This window comes from Salmo trutta, chromosome 21, assembly GCF_901001165.1.
Source record: "Salmo trutta chromosome 21, fSalTru1.1, whole genome shotgun sequence".
NCBI lineage: Eukaryota > Metazoa > Chordata > Actinopteri > Salmoniformes > Salmonidae > Salmo > Salmo trutta.
Genome location: NC_042977.1, coordinates 34067829 through 34088205, shown reverse-complemented (window position 1 = coordinate 34088205; position 20377 = coordinate 34067829). Strand labels below are relative to the sequence as shown.

At 44.1% G+C, this 20377-nt stretch overlaps 1 protein-coding gene across 4 annotated transcripts in view; it reads right to left on the bottom strand.

Annotated features, from left to right (window-relative positions):
- Positions 1–1035: 1035 nt before the first annotated feature.
- Positions 1036–20377, bottom strand: part of mmp16b (matrix metallopeptidase 16b (membrane-inserted)) — a 38517-nt gene continuing 19175 nt past the window's right edge. For 2 of the 4 annotated variants that reach the window (XM_029705300.1, XM_029705301.1), the window contains 9 exons: positions 19493–19609; positions 16739–16905; positions 15983–16120; positions 7239–7400; positions 6730–6947; positions 6346–6484; positions 3595–3745; positions 2579–2694; positions 1804–2171 (listed from right to left, as the gene is read on the bottom strand). In XM_029705300.1, the coding sequence (XP_029561160.1) occupies positions 1804–2171; positions 2579–2694; positions 3595–3745; positions 6346–6484; positions 6730–6947; positions 7239–7400; positions 15983–16120; positions 16739–16905; positions 19493–19609 (1576 nt within the window). Of the gene's footprint in view, positions 2172–2578; positions 2695–3594; positions 3746–6345; positions 6485–6729; positions 6948–7220; positions 7401–15982; positions 16121–16738; positions 16906–19492; positions 19610–20377 lie in introns of all 4 variants that reach the window. The other 2 variants (XM_029705298.1, XM_029705299.1) reach the window with 2 other exon arrangements.

Here is a 20377-nt window from a genome sequence, read left to right as displayed (position 1 = left end):
TGTGAACATAATATTTAATGGCCTGCAAATGAGGAGAGGTCTGGGGAGCAGAACATTTAACATGGTTTAGAAAAAGAATTGTCTCTGCCATGTAAATCAGATACAAAACTACAATTACCATCAGTACTTTAGTTCATGAATAGCAATTCATTATGACCCTTTTAAACGATCCATGGAGAACAACAATGAGAAATGAACTGAGGTTGTTATAAGATAGTTATAACATGTTATGTCACATTAGTCTTATGGTTTGATAATGATTTTGAAGGGTTAAGATATATTATTGATATAGCTGTTGATATAGAGTTCAATATCCTGATTTCATAAGAGACCATATCCTTTTTAAGTAAAAAAAAAAGGTTTTACCACAAACGTGGCAAACTCAAATCCCTAAAAATGCTAATATATGTTTTCACATTCACCGGGAATCTCACATACTGAGTCCTTTCACACACGTCGAGGGGAACGTGACATAACAGAGCTCTACAGTGCGACCATTTTACTCGCATATGCGCCTAAATATTTGGCTGTGCGACCTGGAATTTTAATTGAGGAGCACCAGTGCGCCTGGAAACAAATCACCCTGATGATAATTGTTGCAATGATTACTTCCCTGTTCCACAGGCCCTGAGTGCCACGGAGAACACACTGAGACCAGATTCATGACCATCATGCTTGCACCATTACTAAAAACAAAACGGCTTGTTACCTCAAATATTTTTGATTGTGCTCCTAAATGTCTTTGTGTGCTCCTAAATGTCTCTGTGTGCTCTTAAATGTATTTGTGTGCTCCTAAATTGTTTAACTGCTGCTGCTTCCCTTAGACCACAGACATTGTCAATTTGGTACTGGCACTTACCCTGTATATAGCTTCCTCTTATTTCTTATTACTATTTTTTATTTTTTTTTATTGTATTTTTATTAGTTATACTATTTTGATATTGAATACTGCACTGTTGGGTAGGGCTTGCAATTTATGCATTTCACTGTACTTGTGCATGTGACAAATAAAACGTGAAACTTGACAGAGAGCAGAGCAGACCAGAGCACATCAGACCAGACCAGAGCACACCAGACCAGAGCACACCAGACCAGACAAGACCAGACCAGATAGATGGTCACAGGCAGATATGGAAAAGACATGGTCAAAGAAAACGTGAGTGTGATGTAATGTCACAATGATGTTAGATCCATGGATTAGAATTAAACATCCCAACAAAGAATCCAGAGTCATAATCCTTTCTGGGAAAGGAAGATGGGTCAAAGGTCATATTTGGTTTGGGTATCAGACAGTCCACCTCACAAGTACTAATCTTTTAAAGATAATTCAATCAAAAAGCACAGAGTCTGGGCAACTTGAACTTTACTAGGACACGAAAATAAAAAGTAGTAGCCTATTACTAAATGGTCCACTGTAGTTAGTAAGGGCTTGTTAGGGGCGTGCAGAGACAGAGATAGACATAGGTCCCACACAACTTTCCTCTTTCTCCAATAACTACTGAGTGTACCCAAAGATAGTCTAGAGTCAAAGCAAATGCCTCTCAGTTGGAATTGGCAGCCACAGTCCCTCATAGTGTTGAATGAAGAGGGCTAGCTTCACTCCACCTTGCATGTCACAAAGAGGGCAAAGCACAGTTTTGACCATGTTAGGAGGACTCCTCTACTGTACTGTATATACTGTCCATCCACAGAAGGGCTTAGTTCAACAACTACAGAACAATAGGAGCTTGATAAGTCTTCCCTACAGTGCCTAGTGGGAGTTCCATACACCTCTAACAGTTCCAGTCCCCACTCTGGTTCAGATCAGACCCACTCCTGCATGGAGCGCTTGCAGTACAGTATGTGTCTCTGTGTGCTCTTCCTCCTGAACTGGAACACGGTGTAGAGCAGGACCATCATGCACAGCGCCAGGATACAGGGGATGGCGATAGCCACTGCCTTCTCCGTGCCCCCCGTGCTGTCCAGCTTGATGATGATGTCCACGTCACCACTGCTGCTGTCGTAGTGGCGCTCCTCCACCTCCGGAGGGCTCCAGTCCCAGTCGGGGTCGGCTGGTAGGCCGTCACAGCCCATGAAGTCCCTCAGGATGGAGCGGGGGTAGCCCGGTTCCACCCGCAACCGCTGGTTGTTGAACTTCCAGTACTCCTTCCCCTTGTAGAAGTAGGTGAATCCTGTTCACAGGAGGAGGAAAAAAACTCAACATGTTTAAACATTCATACAAACTAATAGTTTCTCCTTAACTTTGGTTTGCTAGTTTTATAACCGAATCTTTAATTTCTGTACTGAGAAGCAAGGCATAAGTAGACTATATGAAGAGAAAAGAGGCCTATTTAAGTCATTATAAAGAGATGTGATGCAGAAATGGAGGATGATATAGAGCAGGGATATTCAGCTCTTACCCTACGAGGTCCAGAGTCTGCTGGTTTTCTGTTCTACCAGATAATTAATTTCACCCACCTGGTGTGCCAGGTCTAAATTAGACCCTGATTAGAGAGGAACAATGAAAAAACAATATGGAACTGGCTTTGAGGTCTGGAGTTGAGTTTGAGGGGTATAGAGGTAGGAACGGATGGCCTACCGTTGGCCTTGTCCACAAACGCTCCCTGAGGAGAGTCAGGGATGCCCTTCCACACTGTGATGGGTTTGGGGTAACCAGGGTCCATGTTTCTCATGTCTTCATTGTACCTCCAATATCTAATGCCAGGTAGGAAAGAAACACTGCGGTCAATATCCATAAAGACTACACACACACGGATGCACGCACGCATGCACACACACACACAAACACACACACACACAGTCACATGCACCAACATTATAATCTCATGATCTACTACACATACACACAACTGTTTAGGATCAAGATAATGGAATTCTGTCAAACCCAGAGGGATGAAGTCATGTTTTACAAAACATCATATCAGTGACATGCAACAGTTTGCTGCAGAATGATGACAAAGCATTTTATCTGCTCTCACAACAGGGTTAGACCTCATGTGATTTCATCTATCATGACAGATCCACCAAATGTTTGAGTCACATTAGTATACAGTAAATCATGTACTAATTATAGCATCTCACAGTGAACTTTATATCAGCTAGCCTTTTTTCACTGTCAGTGGTGTACCACAGTTTAGAGAAAAATGTGAAGTTTCATAGCTAATCTCATAGATAACATTTTGCCAATTTAAGATTATAATGTTTTTCAGTTTTAAAGTTAATTTCCAGTTATTCTAAACATTTTGCTATGGCTTATGACGTTATCCTATGCTATCTGGGGAGGGGGCCCAACCTCCAGGGGGACCCCAGAGTTCGTGGGCCCCCCACATTGCCAGGGCTGCGGGGGTGAGTGATACGCCAGTGATCATTGTCATTGACAAAACTAATACAGTATCATGTATAACCTATAATTCACAATCTAACCAATGTAATGGAAAATGGAAAATTCTAGAATCAGCTACACTCTACCTTCACTATGGATAAAACCAATGTAACGTAACAGATAGATGGATAATTCTAGAATCAGTTACACTTTACCTTCACTATGGACAAAATCAATGTATTGTAATGGATAAATGAAAAGGTCAAACAGACCTGTCTCCCTTGAAGAAATATGTCTTGGCTACGTCCTCCCACCATACAGCAGTCTCTATACTCTGGGTGGGCATCCCACTCCCAAACAGAGAGATGTCCTGAGGGTAGGTGGGCTGCAAAGTAGTGTCTTTGAACACCCAGAACCGGTTTCCTAAAACAAACACAGTCACAAATGGATCAGTGGCCATAATTGTCCAGTAATCACAAAGAGAGCCTGGGTCCAAACATTATGTTTTACACTTTTGCTAGGAAATAGCCCTTGCTTTTTGCAATAACATGATGAGCATTATTGCTGTATAGCTGCTTAATTCAGTCTAATAATAAGGCCTTATTAGCATCGTTTAGACTGACGTAAAGAGCTACTACAGTGTTGTGAGTATATTAGAGCTAAGATAGTGTTGTGAGTATATTAGAGCTAAGATAGTGTTGTGAGTATATTAGAGCTAAGATAGCGTTGTGAGTATATTAGAGCTAAGATAGTGTTGTGAGTATATTAGAGCTAAGATAGCGTTGTGAGTATATTAGAGCTAAGCTAGTGTTGTGAGTATATTAGAGCTAAGATAGTGTTGTGAGTATATTAGAGCTAAGATAGCGTTGTGAGTATATTAGAGCTAAGCTAGCGTTGTGAGTATATTAGAGCTAAGATAGTGTTGTGAGTATATTAGAGCTAAGATAGTGTTGTGAGTATATTAGAGCTAAGATAGCGTTGTGAGTATATTAGAGCTAAGACAGTGTTGTGAGTATATTAGAGCTAAGCTAGCGTTGTGAGTATATTAGAGCTAAGACAGTGTTGTGAGTATATTAGAGCTAAGCTAGCGTTGTGAGTATATCAGAGTTAGGATAGCATTGTGAGTATATTAGAACTAAGATAGTGTTGTGAGTATTTTAATTGAACCTTTATTTAACTTGGCAAGCCAGTTAAGAACAAATTCTTATTTAGAATGACAGCCTACCCCGGCCAAACCTGGACAACGCTGGGCCAATTGTGTGCCACCCTATGGGACTCCCAATCACGGCCAGATGTGATGCAGCCTGGATTCAAACCAGGTACTGCAGTGACACCTCTTACAGTGAGATGCAGTGTCTTAGACCACTGCACCGCTTACAGCTAAGATAGTGTTGCAGTATATTACAGCTAAGATAGTGTTGCAGTATATTACAGCTAAGATAGTGTTGCAGTATATTACAGCTAAGATAGTGTTGCAGTATATTACAGCTAAGATAGTGTTGCAGTATATTACAGCTAAGATAGTGTTGCAGTATATTACAGCTAAGATAGTGTTGCAGTATATTACAGCTAAGATAGTGTTGGAGTATTTTAAAGAGCTAATAATAGTGTTATGCGTGTATTAAAGAGCTACTCCACAGTAGTTTTATCATAGTGGATACGGTAAGGGGCAACTATAGTGCTGTGAGTAAGTCCAGTCCAGCAAGTAGCTCCTCCATCAGGGAATAAATAAAGCATGAGACTCTTTGAGATCCTGCTGAAGGACAGATGTCATGTTAACCTGCCTGATGGAGGGATGCAGGGATGGAGGAGGGGCTGAACTCTCACCCGTTATTATACAGTACAGTATCATACAGAACAAAATGGATGCTATTTAGAACATACTAGCAATATTTCTACTAATTGAAGTGGTATACTTATTAATACACTATAAAAACAACAACAAAAAAACACACACAAATCTAGTTGTTTCAACTAATTATTATTAAATAACTGGTTCCACAGCCTTTTTTTTGTTTACCCAACTTTTCGGTCAAAGTTTAACCTGAATGTTAGGTTGCCCAACATTTTTTATTTATTTCACATGCGTTTTTCCGGATTTTTTTGTTGTTATTCTGTCTCTCACAGTTCAAATAATCCTAATATTAAAATTATAGACTGATAATTTCTTTGTCAGTGGGCAAACGTACAAAATCAGCAGGGGATCAAATACTTTTTTCCCTCACTGTAGTTCCGAAGCATTTTCTGGCATTTCTGCCAAAATAATATTTTCTAGTTGAATGAAGATTTGAGACAAATTGAGAAAACACAAAAAGTAAGTTGACTTAAATTTTGTCAATGTTATCTCATGTTGGAACTAAAAATGTTAAATTCTGGTAACACTTTGACCAAAAAGTTGAGTAAACAAAACAAATATTTATATATTTTTTTACAGTGTATGACACTGTGATGACAACAAACTGTCACGTCCTGACCAGTATATTGTAGTTTGGTCAGGACGTGGCAGGGGGTGTTTGTTTAGAGTGTTTCGGGGTTTGTTGGGCTATGTTCTTTGTTAGTTCTAGTATGTCTATTTCTATGTGATGTTTATTGGGTGGACCTTCAATTGGAAGCAGCTGCTCCTAGTTGCTTCTAATTGAAGGTCCTATTTAAGAGGGTATTTTCCTATGGGATTTTGTGGGTAGTTGTTCCTTGTTTAGTGTTTGTTGCACCTGACAGGACTGTTTCGTTTTGTTCTTTTTTTGTATACGTATTTAGTTGTTTCTCCTTCTTCAAAATAAAAAGAAGATGAGCATACATATTCCCGCTGCGTTTTGGTCTACACCCTACGACACCCGTGACACATACAAAATACTTTGCTCTGTCTTTCTCTCTAAATTGCTCTCCTCTAACTAACCTTCAAACCTAATGCTACTTTCTGTTGATACAAGAGCAAAATAAGCTCAATTTCATCTCCTCTTTCTCTCCCCCCTCTCATTCTCTCCTCTCCTCTCCTCCATCTCTCATTCCTCTCCTTCTCTCACCTTTGAAGAAGACAAACTTCCCCTCGCTGTTTTCGTAGACTGCGTCGATCTTGGCGGGCAGGCCTCTCCAGAAGAAGTTGATCTCCATAGGGTAGCCAGGGACCACCGAGTTGTCCCTCACCCTCCAGAACCACTGGTCCTACACACATGTAGACAAAAACACATGATCTTTTTCATCATATTCATCCCCTTCTCTCTACTGTAGTATTACCTCAACTCTGAAACCTGCTTTGTTGTCTAATACCAGGAGTGATTGATTCCACTGAAACCCTTCAGTGCCCATCTCTACCTCCTCATGCAAACATACCTTTTTAACACTGTGTTCATGAGATTATATAGGTTAGACAAGGGTACATCATACAGTATCTGTACATGCCAACCTACCTTGAATACGAACAGCTCCTGTCTGAGGATGGCCAGGGTGTTGAAGCCTCCGTCACAGATGTTGGGTTTGGCGTTGGGGTTGGAGGGTTTTGCGCCCTGAGGAGGACGGTGGGGCCGGACCTGGCGGTCGTGTTTACGGGGTTCTGAGGGGGGGTGGAAGCGTGGGGGAGGGGCCGTGGGTGGGGCTCTGGTGGGTTGGGCGGACCTGTCTGGTGGACCTGGAGATGAATGGGACACATTAGCCTAGCCAGCTAACTAGCTAAGGGCATCAAAAAATAACATTATCATTGTAATTATTTTGTCATTGAACATTATCATTGAACATTATCATTTAACATTATCGTTTAACATTTGTTCCTTCAATGAAAACAATGAAACTCATTTTAAAAAACATGTACACAAGACAAATATTAACATACTACTTGGTTTAGTGTACTGAACAGATATTGAGGGCATGCTTATAATAAAATAAAATGTAGGAAATTCAGTACCATAGATAGACACAGTACCATAGATTTTCTGGATGCCCTGAAGGTCATCGTGAGGTAGTTTAAAGTTCTCTGTGTCCATGTACTGATAGAAGGGAGCCATGATGGCTGTGGGGTCATTGGAGTGCTCCAGGCCAAGGGCATGACCCAGCTCATGGACTGCCACCAGGAACAGGTCATTACCTGGGAAGGGCGATAGAGAATATGGATTAGAAACACACACGCACGCACACACCACAGGAGGTTGGTGGCACCTTACCTGGTGGAGGACAGGCACGTGGTAATGACTGGAGTGGAATAGGTGGAATGGTATCAAATACATCAAACACAAGGTTAGAAAGAGGTTATTGCGGCTTGGACGAGACTTCAGGAGCCACAGCTTACACAGAGAAGAGTGGTCCCTGCCCAGGGCATTGGAACACTCATCATGTCCTGCTATACAACACACATGCACGCACCGCACACACATACACACATGCGCATGCGCACGCACGCACACCAGCAGGACCACAGTAATAATACGTGCATGACTCCATGGTACTTACAGTCAGCATTCAGTGTAATAATAGTGTCAGGTTGATTTTGTGTTGATTTTGTGTTGATTTTGTGTTGATTTTGTGTTCGCTTTGGAAAACATAGTTTCTCTCTATAGCATGTGACTGAAGATATCCCCGGGAGGTGGCTGCCCTTAACATTTACATTACATTTACATTTAAGTCATTTAGCAGACGCCCTTATCCAGAGCGACTTACAAATTGGTGCGTTCACCTTATGATATCCAGTGGAACAACCACTTTACAATAGTGCATCTAAATCTTAACAACATGATATCTAATCCAGCCAGGAGCACAGAGATTCAGGAGCACGGAGATCCAGGTGCACGGAGATCCAGGTGCACGGAGATCCAGGTGCATGGAGATCCAGGTCTATCTAAGTGGCAGTGTTGTGCCGTGCACATATCCATTCTGGCTGCCCTGGATGCAGTTAGTGCTTCCTGACGGGCCTCTGGCTTTGACAGCCCTCTAGATGTGCTGTCCCGCAGGCTTCACTAACAGCAGTCAGAGCAGAGCAGGTTGGCAGCAGGGTAATTAAAGTAAAGTGCTGCCTGACGGTGGATGGATGGAGGCCGACAGGGCTGAGAGAGGGATCTGATTACCGTCTTCAAGCTGCAGCTCTCCAGGGCTGCAGGCTGGATCCACCCTCCACCCTGCCCTGCCCTGCCCTGCAGCTACGGTACAATACACTCCCTCACCATAACACAGTAGAAATGTGAGTGTTTATTCTTGTGGCAGGGATAGGCTCTGCACTATGACCTGGGCGCAGATTCACAAAACACAACTTACTCAAAAACATAAGAAGCTTCTTAAGATAAAAACGAAGTTCATAAGTGCAATTCCTCAACAATATCTTAAGATTTCACGATTTTCTTACAAACTTCTCAAATATCTTCTTACGAACTTATTAGCCATCTTCTTAAAAATTGTTACGTATACTCCCTCTCCGGCCTCCAGGTCATCAGGCTGCTGATTATCCTCCCTCTCCGGCCTCTAGGTCATCAGGCTGCTGATTATCCTCCCTCTCCGGCCTCCAGGTCATCAGGCTGCTGATTATCCTCCCTCTCCGGCCTCTAGGTCATCAGGCTGCTGATTATCCTCACTCTCCGGCCTCTAGGTCATCAGGCTGCTGATTATCCTCCCTCTCTTCCCTCTAGGTCATCAGGCTGCTGATTATCCTCCCTCTCCGGCCTCTAGGTCATCAGGCTGCTGATTATCCTCCCTCTCCGGCCTCCAGGTCATCAGGCTGCTGATTATCCTCCCTCTCCGGCCTCTAGGTCATCAGGCTGCTGATTATCCTCCCTCTCCGACCTCCAGGTCATCAGGCTGCTGATTATCCTCCCTCTCTGACCTCTAGGTCATCAGGCTGCTGATTATCCTCCCTCTCCGGCCTCTAGGTCATCAGGCTGCTGATTATCCTCCCTCTCCGGCCTCCAGGTCATCAGGCTGCTGATTATCCTCCCTCTCCTGCCTCTAGGTCATCAGGCTTCTGATTATCCTCCCTCTCCAGACTCTAGGTCATCAGGCTGCTGATTATCCCGCACACCTGTCACCGTCTTCAAGCGCACCAGCGCCTCATGACACTCCACACCCAGGTGGTAAGGGTAGGTAACAACACATCCGCTACGCTGGTCCTCAACACAGGGGCCCCTCAGGGATGCATGCTCAGCCCCCTCCTGTATTCCCTGTTCACTCATGACTGCATGGCCAGGCACGACTCCAACACCATCATTAAATTTGCCGATGACACAACAGTGGTAGGTCTGATTACCGATAACAACGAGACAGCCTATTGGGAGAAGGTCAGAGACCTGGCCGTGTGGTGCCAGGACAGCAACCTCTCCCTCAACGTGATCAAGACAAAGGTGATGATTGTGGACTACAGGAAAAAGAGTACAGAGCACGCCCCCCTTCTTATTGATGGGGCTGCAGTGGAGCAGGTTGAGAGCTTCAAGTTCCTTGGTGTCCACATCACCAACAAACTAACATGGTCCAAGCACACCATGACAGTAATGAAGTGGGCACGACAAAACCTATTCCCCTCAGGAGACTGAAAAGATTTGGCATGGGTCCTCAGATCCTCAAAAGGTTCTACAGCTGCACCATCGAGAGCATCCTGACTGGTTGCATCACTGCCTGGTATGGCAACTGCTCGGCCTCCGACCGCAAGGCACTACAGAGGGTAGTGCGAACGACCCAGTACATCACTGGGGCCAAGCTTCCTGCCATCCAGGACCTCTATACCAGGCGGTGTCAGAAGAAGGCCCTAAAAATTGTCAAAGACTCCAGCAACCCTAGTCATAGACTGTTCTGCTACCACACGGCAAGCTGTACCAGAGCTAAAAATGTGGTTTGATTTTTTTTTACACCTGGACTCCATCACCTCCTTGATTATCTTCCCTATATCTGTCACTCCCCTTGGTTCTTTCCTCAGGTGTTATTGACTCTGTTTCATGTCGGTGTGTTGTTTGTGTTTCGTGTTTATTTATTTAAACACTCACACACATGCTTCCCGACTCTCAGCGCACTAGTTACAGAATAACACCTCACCTAAAGGAAGCATCAGGGAGTGTTTTTTGTTTTTGTGTCAGTGTAAATGATGTCGAGTCCGGGAGCTGCTACAGGCTCTCATTCCTCAGCCGGATCGCCAGGCTCCCCTGCCTCAGCTGGCTCGACGGGCCTTCATGCCTCAGCCGGATCGCCAGGCTCCCCTGCCTCAGCCGGCTCGACAGGTTCCCGTGCCCCAGCCGGCTCAACAGGTTCCCGCGCCCCAGCCGGCTCGACAAGTTCCCACGCCCACAGCCGCCCGCACCCCAGCCGGGTCAACAGGTTCCTGCGCTTCAGCAGGGGTGACCAGTCCGCTCCTGATCCTCGGGTTCATTCCCTTTGTCGGCATCCTGCGGCTGGAGCCGCGCGTCGGGGAGGGGGTACTGTCACGTATACTCCCTCTCCGGCCGCTAGGTCATCAGGCTGCTGATTATCCCACACACCTGTCACCATCGTCTCGCGCACCTCATAACACTCACCTGGACTCCATCACCTCCTTGATTATCTTCCCTATATCTGTCACTCCCCTTGGTTCTTTCCTCAGGTGTTATTGACTCTGTTTCATGTCAGTGCGTTGTTTGTGTACTTGTACTTGCTTCCCGACTCTCAGCACACTCATTACAAAAATATTGTCGCTTGGCAACCGATTTAGCTTGCTATCTAGTCTTTTTTTGTACAGCGATTATTGTTCTAAAACATGTTTTGGGGTTTAAAATAATCAATACTGAAACTTTCAGATGACGTTTGTGAGTGACTTAAACATGTTAAATTGCTTTCATTAGCTTATTATCTTACTGCCCTGAGTTTAAGACAAGGGTTTAGATATCTTGGAATTAGCAACATTTACAAGAATCTAATTTCTTCTTCACTTTTTGCATAAGAAGAAACATATTATATATGTTTATATGTTGGGATTGCAATTTCAGAAAATGTCCATAATATATCTGCAGTAATAGTGATACTTACCCACCAGTGCTGTGATTGGCTGTGATGTTCGCCTATAGATTTCTCTTGCAGGAGCGACATATTTTTGTTCTGACGTTGTGGCTGTGTTATCTGGTGGAAATCGCTCTAAAATTACACAGCGTTTGCTCAATTTCAATTGTGAGTTGAGCCTTTTACTTTCGGTTTTGGTCCACCAGCTTCAAACAGCTGTAAAAATGATATTGTTTGTTATTGAAAATATATTCCACAGCGATTTAGATGAAAGATTCCCTACATTATTCAGTGCTTATTTTCTCACATCAGGCCAGACAAACTTTACTGTTTAACAGATACCCCGCTTCACTTTTCTCCCCACGCCCCCCCAAAATAAATAATATTGTTATTCTTTTTTGGGCCAATTTATGCAGTGCTTTGTTCATATAATGCACTGTCTACTCTCCCTTGAGGATTTACCAAGCTGATACTGTCACACCCTGACCATAGAGAGCCCTTGGTTCTCTATGGTGTTTAGGTCAGAGCGTGACTAGGGGGGTGTTCTAGTCATTGTATTTCTATGTTGGTGAGTTGTATGGTTTCCAATTAGGGGCAGCTGGTAATCGTTGCCTCTAATTGGGGATCATATTTAGGTAGCCTTTATCCCCACATGTGTTTTGTGGGATATTGTTTTGAGTGAGTACATGTAGCACTACGGTACTTCACGGTCGTTGTTTGTTTCTTGGTTTGTTTAAGTTTCACTAAAATAAAGATGTGGAACTCCAATCACGCTGCACCTTGATCCGTCTCACCTCACGATCGTGACAGATGCACGAGAATCAAAGACCAAGCCGCCTCAGATCAGGCTTATGTTCGGGCCTCTGATTAGGCTATACTCTATGGCCGGATTGAAATGTACTTTTTCCAAAGCTACATTCATTTGACAGACCTAACTTGAATGATTGTCCCTCTTTATTCAAAGTAAAGGCCTAGTCTATGATAGGCCTATTCATATTTGAATTAATATTTTGTTAAAGCCTATACCATATAGAATAGATTCAGGTAATGCCCTCATTATACATTAACATTTCAATTGATTACAATTATTTCTTAAATTCCCATCAGGCGTTATTGTCTTGGTTTCCATGTTCAGATGCGTTCCTTGTTTTGTAGCGGTACGTGTTTGTTTATATTAAACTCTCAAACTGCTTCCTGACTCCCTGCGTCTACATGACAAAATAACACCTCACCACATGGAAGCAGCAGTTGATCAAGACATCTCCCAGATGCGGATCATGACTAGCTGGCTCAACTGAGACGGGTATGGAAGAGGTCCTCCATTCTTCAATGTCTCGGGCAGAGGATTCTCTCCTATGTGTCGATCCAGCATCCGGGCCCATCCAGCAGTCCATCCAGGTCAGCAAGGTCCGTTTGTCCCTCCCGGACAAATACGACGGGACTCCATCAAAATGCCGTGGCTTCCTACTCCAGTGCTCCCTCTATTTCGCTCATCAGATGGGAGCCCCCACCACCGAGAGGTGCAAGGTTGCCATGGTTATTTCCCTGCTGATTGGACGGGCATTGGAGTGGGCTACGGCCATCTGGGAGAGAGGAGAAGAGGAGCTGGATTCATATGAGGGGTTCTTGGCTCTGTTCAGGGGGTCTTCGACCATCCACTAGAGGGCAGAGATGGAGATGAGCACTTACTCCACCTATGGCAGGAATGCCAGACAGCTGCAGAGTACGTTCTCACCTTCAGGACAGTGGCAGCATCCAGCGGATGGAATGCACCTTATTCTGAAGAGGATTGCGCGAGGAGATCCAGACGGAGTTGGCGTGCCGAGATGACACCCTCTCCTTGGACGCACTTATCGTGATGGCCATCTCTCTGGATAACCTTCTGCGGGAGCGTCGGCACCACCATCACCTCTCTCCCTCCTTTGTTGACCAATCTGAGTCAGAGCCTGAACTCATGGAGGTAGGGGCCAGGCGCCTCCCTGCGGCTGAGCGACACCGTCATAGACAGCTGGGGCTCTGTCCCAACCCGGGGTCCACAAGAGCAGAGGTAAGGTCCCATGATCATCTGTCTCCTGGGTTTTGCGTGAGTATTCCACCATCCTCACTTTCCACCAAACCCGTTCTAGTGTCTATCACTAGCTGGCTGTCCCTCATATGTTGTATCTACTGCTCTAGTGGACTCCTGTGCCACATGGGAATTTCAATGACCAATCCCTTGCCGCCTCACTGAACATCAAATCAAATCAATAATCAAATCAAACTTTATTTTCCACATGCGCCGAGTTCAACAAGTGTAGACTTTACCGTGAAATGCTTACTTACAAGCCCTTAACCAACAGGCTAGGCTAGGCTTAAATAAAAAGTAATAATAAAAAGTAACACAATAAGAATAACAATAACGAGGCTATATACAGGGGGCACCGGTACCGAGTCAGTGTGCAGGGGTACAGGCTAGTTGAGGTAATCTGTGCATGTAGGTGGGGGTGAAGTGACTATGCATAGGTAACAAAGAAACAGAGAGTAGCAGCAGTGTACAAGAGGGGTGGGGTGGGGTGGGAGAGAGGGAGGGGTCAATGTAAATTGTCCGGTGGCGAATTTTATGAATTGTTCAGCAGTCTAATGACTTAGGGGTAGAAGCTGTTGAGGAGCCTTTTGGTCCTAGACTTGGCGTTCCGGTACCGCTTGCCATGCGGTAGCAGAGAAAATAGCCTATATGGAGTCTCTGACAATTTTATGGGCATTCCTCTGACACCGCCTATTATATAGGTCCTGGATGGCAGGAAGCTTGGCCCCAGTGATGTGCTGGGCCGTTCGCACTACCCTCTGCAGCGCCTTATGGTCAGATGCCGAGCAGTTGCCATACCAGGCGGTGATGCAACCGGTCAGGATGCTCTCGATGGTGCAGCTGTAGAACCTTTTGAGGATCTGGGGACCCATGCAAAATCTTTTCAGTCTCCTGAGGGGAAAAGGTTTTATCGTGCCCTCTTCACGACTGTCTTGGTATGTTTGGACCATGATTGTTTGTTGGTGATGTGGACACCAAGGAACTTGAAGCTCTCGACCCGCTCCACTACAGCCCCATCGATGGTAATGGGGGCCTGTTTGGCCTGCCTTTTCCTGTAGTCCACGATCAGCTCCTTTGTCTTGCTCACATTGAGGGAGAGGTTGTTGTCCTGGCACTACACTGCCAGTTCTCTGACCTCCTCCCTATAGGCCATCTCATCGTTGTCGGTGATCAGGCCTACCACTGTTGTGTCGTCAGCAAACTTAATGATGGTATTGGAGTCATGTTTGGCCACGCAGTCGTGGGTGAACAGGGAATACAGGTGGGGACTAACTGTGGGGCCCCAGTGTTAAGGATCAGTGTGGCAGACGTGTTGACTCTGAGCCCGCCTGCCTGACCACGAGCCTGCATATCGTCTTGTACCGTTTGGACTTTGACCTGGTTACTGAACCCCTGCTGGCCCTGACCTCGAGCTTGCCTATTGTCTTGTACCGTTTGGACTCTGACCTGGTTTACAAACTTTCGCCTGTACCCAACCTGCCTTTTGCCTACCCCTTTTGCTATAATAAATAACGGAGCTCAACCATCTGCCTCCTGTGTCTGCATTTGGGTCTCGCCTTGTGCCCTTATACCTTCGTGGTCAAATTGCTGCAAAGATACCACTACTAAAGGACACCAATAATAAGAAGAGACTTGCCTGGGTCAAGAAACATGAGCAATGGACATTAGACCGGTGGAAATCTGTCTTATGGTCTGATGAGTCCAAATTAGAGATTTTTAGTTCCAACCGCCGTGTCTTCGTGAGACGCAGAGTAGGTTAACGGATTATCTCCGCTTGTGTGGTTCCCACCGTGAAGCATGGAGGAGGAGGTGTGGGGGTGCTTTGCTGGTGACACTATAATTTATTTAGACTTCAAGGCACACTTAACCAGCTTGGCTACCACAGCATTCTGCAGCGATACGCCATCCCATCTGGTTTGCGCTTACTGGGACTATCATTTGATTTTCGACAAGAAAATGACCCAACACACTTCCAGGCTGTGTAAGGGATATTTGACCAAGATGGAGAGTGATGGAGTGCTGCAACAGATGACCTGGCCTCTACAATCACCTGACCTCAACCCAATCGAGATGGTTTGGGATGAGTTGGACTGCAGAGTGATGGAAAAGCAGCCAACAAGTGCTCAGCATATGTGAGAACTCCTTCAATTGTTGGAGAAGCATTCCAGGTGAAGCTGGTTGTGAGAATGCCAAGAGTGTGCAAAGCTGTCATCAAGGCAAAAGGTGGCTACTTTGAATTATCTAAAATATATTTTTATTTGTTGAACACTTTTTTGGTTACTACATGATTCCATATGTGTTATTTCATTGTTCTGATGGCTTCACTATTATTCTACAATATAGTACAAATAAAGAAAAACCCTTGAATGAGTAGGTGTGTCCAAACCCTTGGCTGGTACTGTATATTATTGACATTTTCTGAAATTACAATGCAAAAAATGTGTCGCACCTTTTAAGAAGAAATTTCTTACCGTTTTGTGAATCTTGGCCCTTGTGCTTTGCAATACAGCATGATCAAATGCAGACTGTATATATTTGTTTTCTTCTATGGCATTAGATTTTGATATGATTCTCTCACAACCATATTCCTTTTCCATCTGTTCCTCTCTCTCTCTCTCTCTCTCTCTCTCTCTCTCTCTAACCCCCACACCTCCATCTCTCACCGTCATGGTTGGGGTTCCCTAGGGTCCAGGGTTCGTCTGAGTCGAAGTGGGTGTCCCCTCCAATCCCAGGGCCCGGGAAGTAGGCATGGGCTAGGAACCCCCCCTCGCCGTCAAAGGGTGAGCTGTCACCGTGGAAACCTGAGGTGAGATCAATTTATTTTAACTTCAAAGTTTACATTAAGAAAACGGAATTAGGGCAACAGACATACACTGAGTACCCAAAACATTAGGAACAACTGCTCTTTCCATGACAGACTGACCAGGTGAATCCAGGTGAAAGCTATGTTCCCATATTAATGTCACTTGCTAAATTCACTTCAATCAGTGTTGATGAAGGAAAGGAGACAGGTTAAATAAGGATTGTTAAGCCTTGAGACATTTGAGACATTGTGTATGTGTGCCATTCAGAGGGTGAATGGGCAAGACAAAAGATTTAAGTGCATTTGAACGGGGTATGGTGGTAGGTTTCAGGCGCACCAGTTTGAGTGTGTCAAGAACCGCAACACTGTTGGAATTTTCACACTCAACAGTTTTCTGTGTGTATCAATAATGGGAAGCATTGTAGTCAACATGGGCCAACATCCCTGTGGAACACTTTCGACACCTTGTAAAGTCCACATCCCGATGAATTGAGGCTGTTCGGAGGGCAAAAGGGGGTGCAACTCAATATTAGGAACGTGTTTCTAATGTTTTGTACACTCATTATTGTTTCAGATACAGTTTACTCTCCACAGCACCATTCCATACAATTCTCACCTGAGGCGAAGATGATGGTGATGTCCACGTCCCGCCGGCCGCTCTCCAGGGCACTGTAGGGGACAGCCTCGAAGCGGAGCGGCGTCACCCCTTGCCACACATCAAACGCACGCCGGATGGCATCGTGAGTTTCCCTGGCGCCCACTTTGGGAGTGACGTTCTTTATGCTGAGGGAGGAAGAAGGGGTGAGTCAATTAAGAACATATTTGCATTTACATTGACAGCATGTTTTTACAATAAAGACCTCAGCCCAGATTCACAAAACACTTCTTATGTAACAATTAAGAAACTTCTTAAGAAAAAAAATAAGAAGTTCATGGGATAATTTGTAAGTGCAATTGCTCAACAATATCTTAAGATTTAATGATTTTCTTATGAACTTCTCACATATCGTCTTACAAGTCCCCCCATATTCTGAAATTGCATTTCCCCCACAGTTTTATCATTAGAATGTGATACAAAACAAGGAGACGGTGTGCTTTAGGACCATGCAGATGCCTCCGAGTGGTCGGGTAAGCTGTTTGGAGTGTTTATCCATCTAGATAAAAAATGATGTCCCCCCCACTTCTAAAACCAAAGTTGCTTCTGCTTCTTAAGATGTTTGTTGCTAGGCAACCAATTTAGCTAGCTATCAAGCTAGAAATGGCAATCATGTTAGCATATTTCCTACTGAGATTACTGTTCTAAAACATGTTCTTGGGTTTAAAATAATCAATACTGAAACTTTCAGAGTTTGTGAGTGAATTAAACATGTTCAATTGCTTTCATGAGCTTATTTTCTCACTGCCATGAATTTAAGAAAAGGATTTAGCCATCTTGGAATAAAAAGATTTACAAGAATCGAATTTATTCACATTTTTCCTAAGAAGAAACATATGATATATGTTAGATTTTTTGGGACTACAAATTCAGAAAATGTCCATAATATATCTGCAGTAATAGTGATACTAATCAAACAAATCCCACCCCAAAGAAATTTAAAGAATCACTGTTTTGCTTAACTTTTCGCGTAAGGAGAAACATAAAAAATAGCGCAAGAACATTTCCAATAACCGTTTTGAGGAATAGCAACTTTGCTTAACTTGATAAGTCTAAACTTAAGGAAAAAAATGCAGTAAAGAAGAAGTGTCTTCTTAGGTTTTGTGAATCTGGGCCCTGATGTTAGGAGACAAATAGAGACAAAATATAAAAGAGTGGAAAACAGATTGTGTGATCCATCCTGGGTGGGGGGTGGGGATTATTGTAGGGTTGGGTGGTACCAACAGTTAGACAAGAGCCATTGTGCACTGGTAAGACAATATAAGACATTGACAATAATTGGAAGAAAATATTTAACACCTTGCTACATTTCACATCACAGCTTTAGCACAAAGCAGCCCCCCACAAACAGCATAAAAAATATAGAAAAACAGACAGAAGCACATATCTGCCCAAATTCAAACCACCTCTCCCACTATTGCCTGGGGAGAATATTCTCTAAAATGGATGATGAGGCACTCTAAAAGTTTAACTTTTAAACTATTGCAACAAGCCCAGCAGCTTTCACTGCACTTTTAACATAGCTGTCGTTATCAGTCGTTTGCAGACGGAGAGAGTGAGAGAGAGAAATCTTCTTCCCCTCATTTTCTCTCCCCAACTCATTTTTACAGAGCGAGTGCAGCCAGACAGCACAGCCAAGCAGACTGACATTCCATTAGAAGAGGTGCCTCATCAATTCACATGCAAGAAGGAAGGAAGGATTTGAATAAATTGACAGAGTTATCGTCTATGACGGCTGTAAACTGTCAATTTCCCACTGCGCTGTGGAGGACCCGTTATCCTGCTCTCTCAGACCCCATTAGCAATCACGCGTGATAAGATGGGGAATTTGAATATTTTGGTTAAGATTATTGGATGATTTACATAGAGGATCTTAGAGAATTGGACGAGAGAAAAGTTGTCCTCGTCCTCGATCATCCTTGCTATTAAAATGAAGTAGTTTGTCTGCTGGTATTCTTAAAATGCAAACAAAAATTAACTGCAAAGGAATGCAAAGAAGGTTGAAAAACATTCCATAACTTTATTCTGTTCTCTGACTTGACTTCTATTTACACACAACTTTTATTCTGTGTAAATCAATTTGTGTGTGTGTGCGCCCATATGTGCTGTATCCAAGGAAATGCAGAGGGCATATGAGACCAAGGAGAAAGAGAGTGGAAGAGAGAGAGAGCACAAATGAATAGCTACACTGACAAACATGGAACCCTATAATAATAGTTGACTAACGTCTCTCACCTGTAGGTGGTGTGTGTACGTGCCGGTCTACGTCTCTCACCTGTAGGTGATGTGTGTACGTGCCGGTCTACGTCTCTCGCCTGTAGGTGGTGTGTGTACGCGCCGGTCTACGTCTCTCACCTGTAGGTGATGTGTGTACGTGCCGGTCTACGTCTCTCACCTGTTGGTGATGTGTGTACGCGCCGGTCTACGTCTCTCACCTGTAGGTGATGTGTGTACGTGCCGGTCTACGTCTCTCACCTGTAGGTGGTGTGTGTACGTGCCGGTCTACGTCTCTCACCTGTAGGTGATGTGTGTACGCGCCGGTCTACGTCTCTCACCTGTAGGTGATGTGTGTACGCGCCGGTCTACGTCTCTCACCTGTAGGTGATGTGTGTACGCGCCGGTCTACGTCTCTCACCTGTAGGTGATGTGTGTACGCGCCGGTCTACGTCTCTCACCTGTTGGTGATGTGTGTACGTGCCGGTCTACGTCTCTCACCTGTAGGTGATGTGTGTTCGTTGCCACTTCTGCCCCGTCAGCGCGTACCTCCGCTTCCGCGACCTCGAGTTGCCTTTTAATTTGTCTGGATTCCCACACCTCGGCCTTTTCATCCAACTAAGGAGGGAGGAAGTGGAGGTTGAAGAGAAGGAAAAAGAAGGGATGGGGACGACGAGTTGGTTAGATAAGTACAACAATGTGGTGACACACATACTTACAGGATGTTTAACTGGTTATATTTGATGCCACAACAAGCACTACTCTGAACTAGAATACCCTACATATTGCCTTACATACTGCAGTTCAGTGGACAATGGGACAAGTGGTTCCCACTGTAAAATAGAGCTGCTTCCTACTACCCCTAATAACTACATACTGTACAGTATGTACCTTTTTCAAATGTATATTTCAGAAATCATCAACTAGATTCAGCCGTGGGCTGATTTTTTTATTTTTTATAATTTTTTTAAATTCTGGAGACGATGGTCAGGGGGCCGGAACATACAGTAATGACAAATAATTTGTAGACTGCAAACTGACCGCAAGAAGCCAAAACAGATATATTTGACAAAGATCACATATCAAATTGTACTGGTCACATGTGCCAAATACAACAACCTTATATATATATGAATAAGAAATAAAAGTAACAAGTAATTAAAGAGCAGCAGTAAAATAACAATAGGGAGACTAAAATACAGGGGGGTACCGATACAGAGTCAATGTGCGGGGGCACCGCTTAGTCGAGGTAATCTCTCTATTATGCATGGGAATACTTTGGAACAGATTTACAAAATGTAAATGCCCTGGAGCTGGTTTGCTGGGGTTTTTATTGTCCAACAAATATAAAAAATTACCTATTTCATTTATTTTGGCCTCAAAACT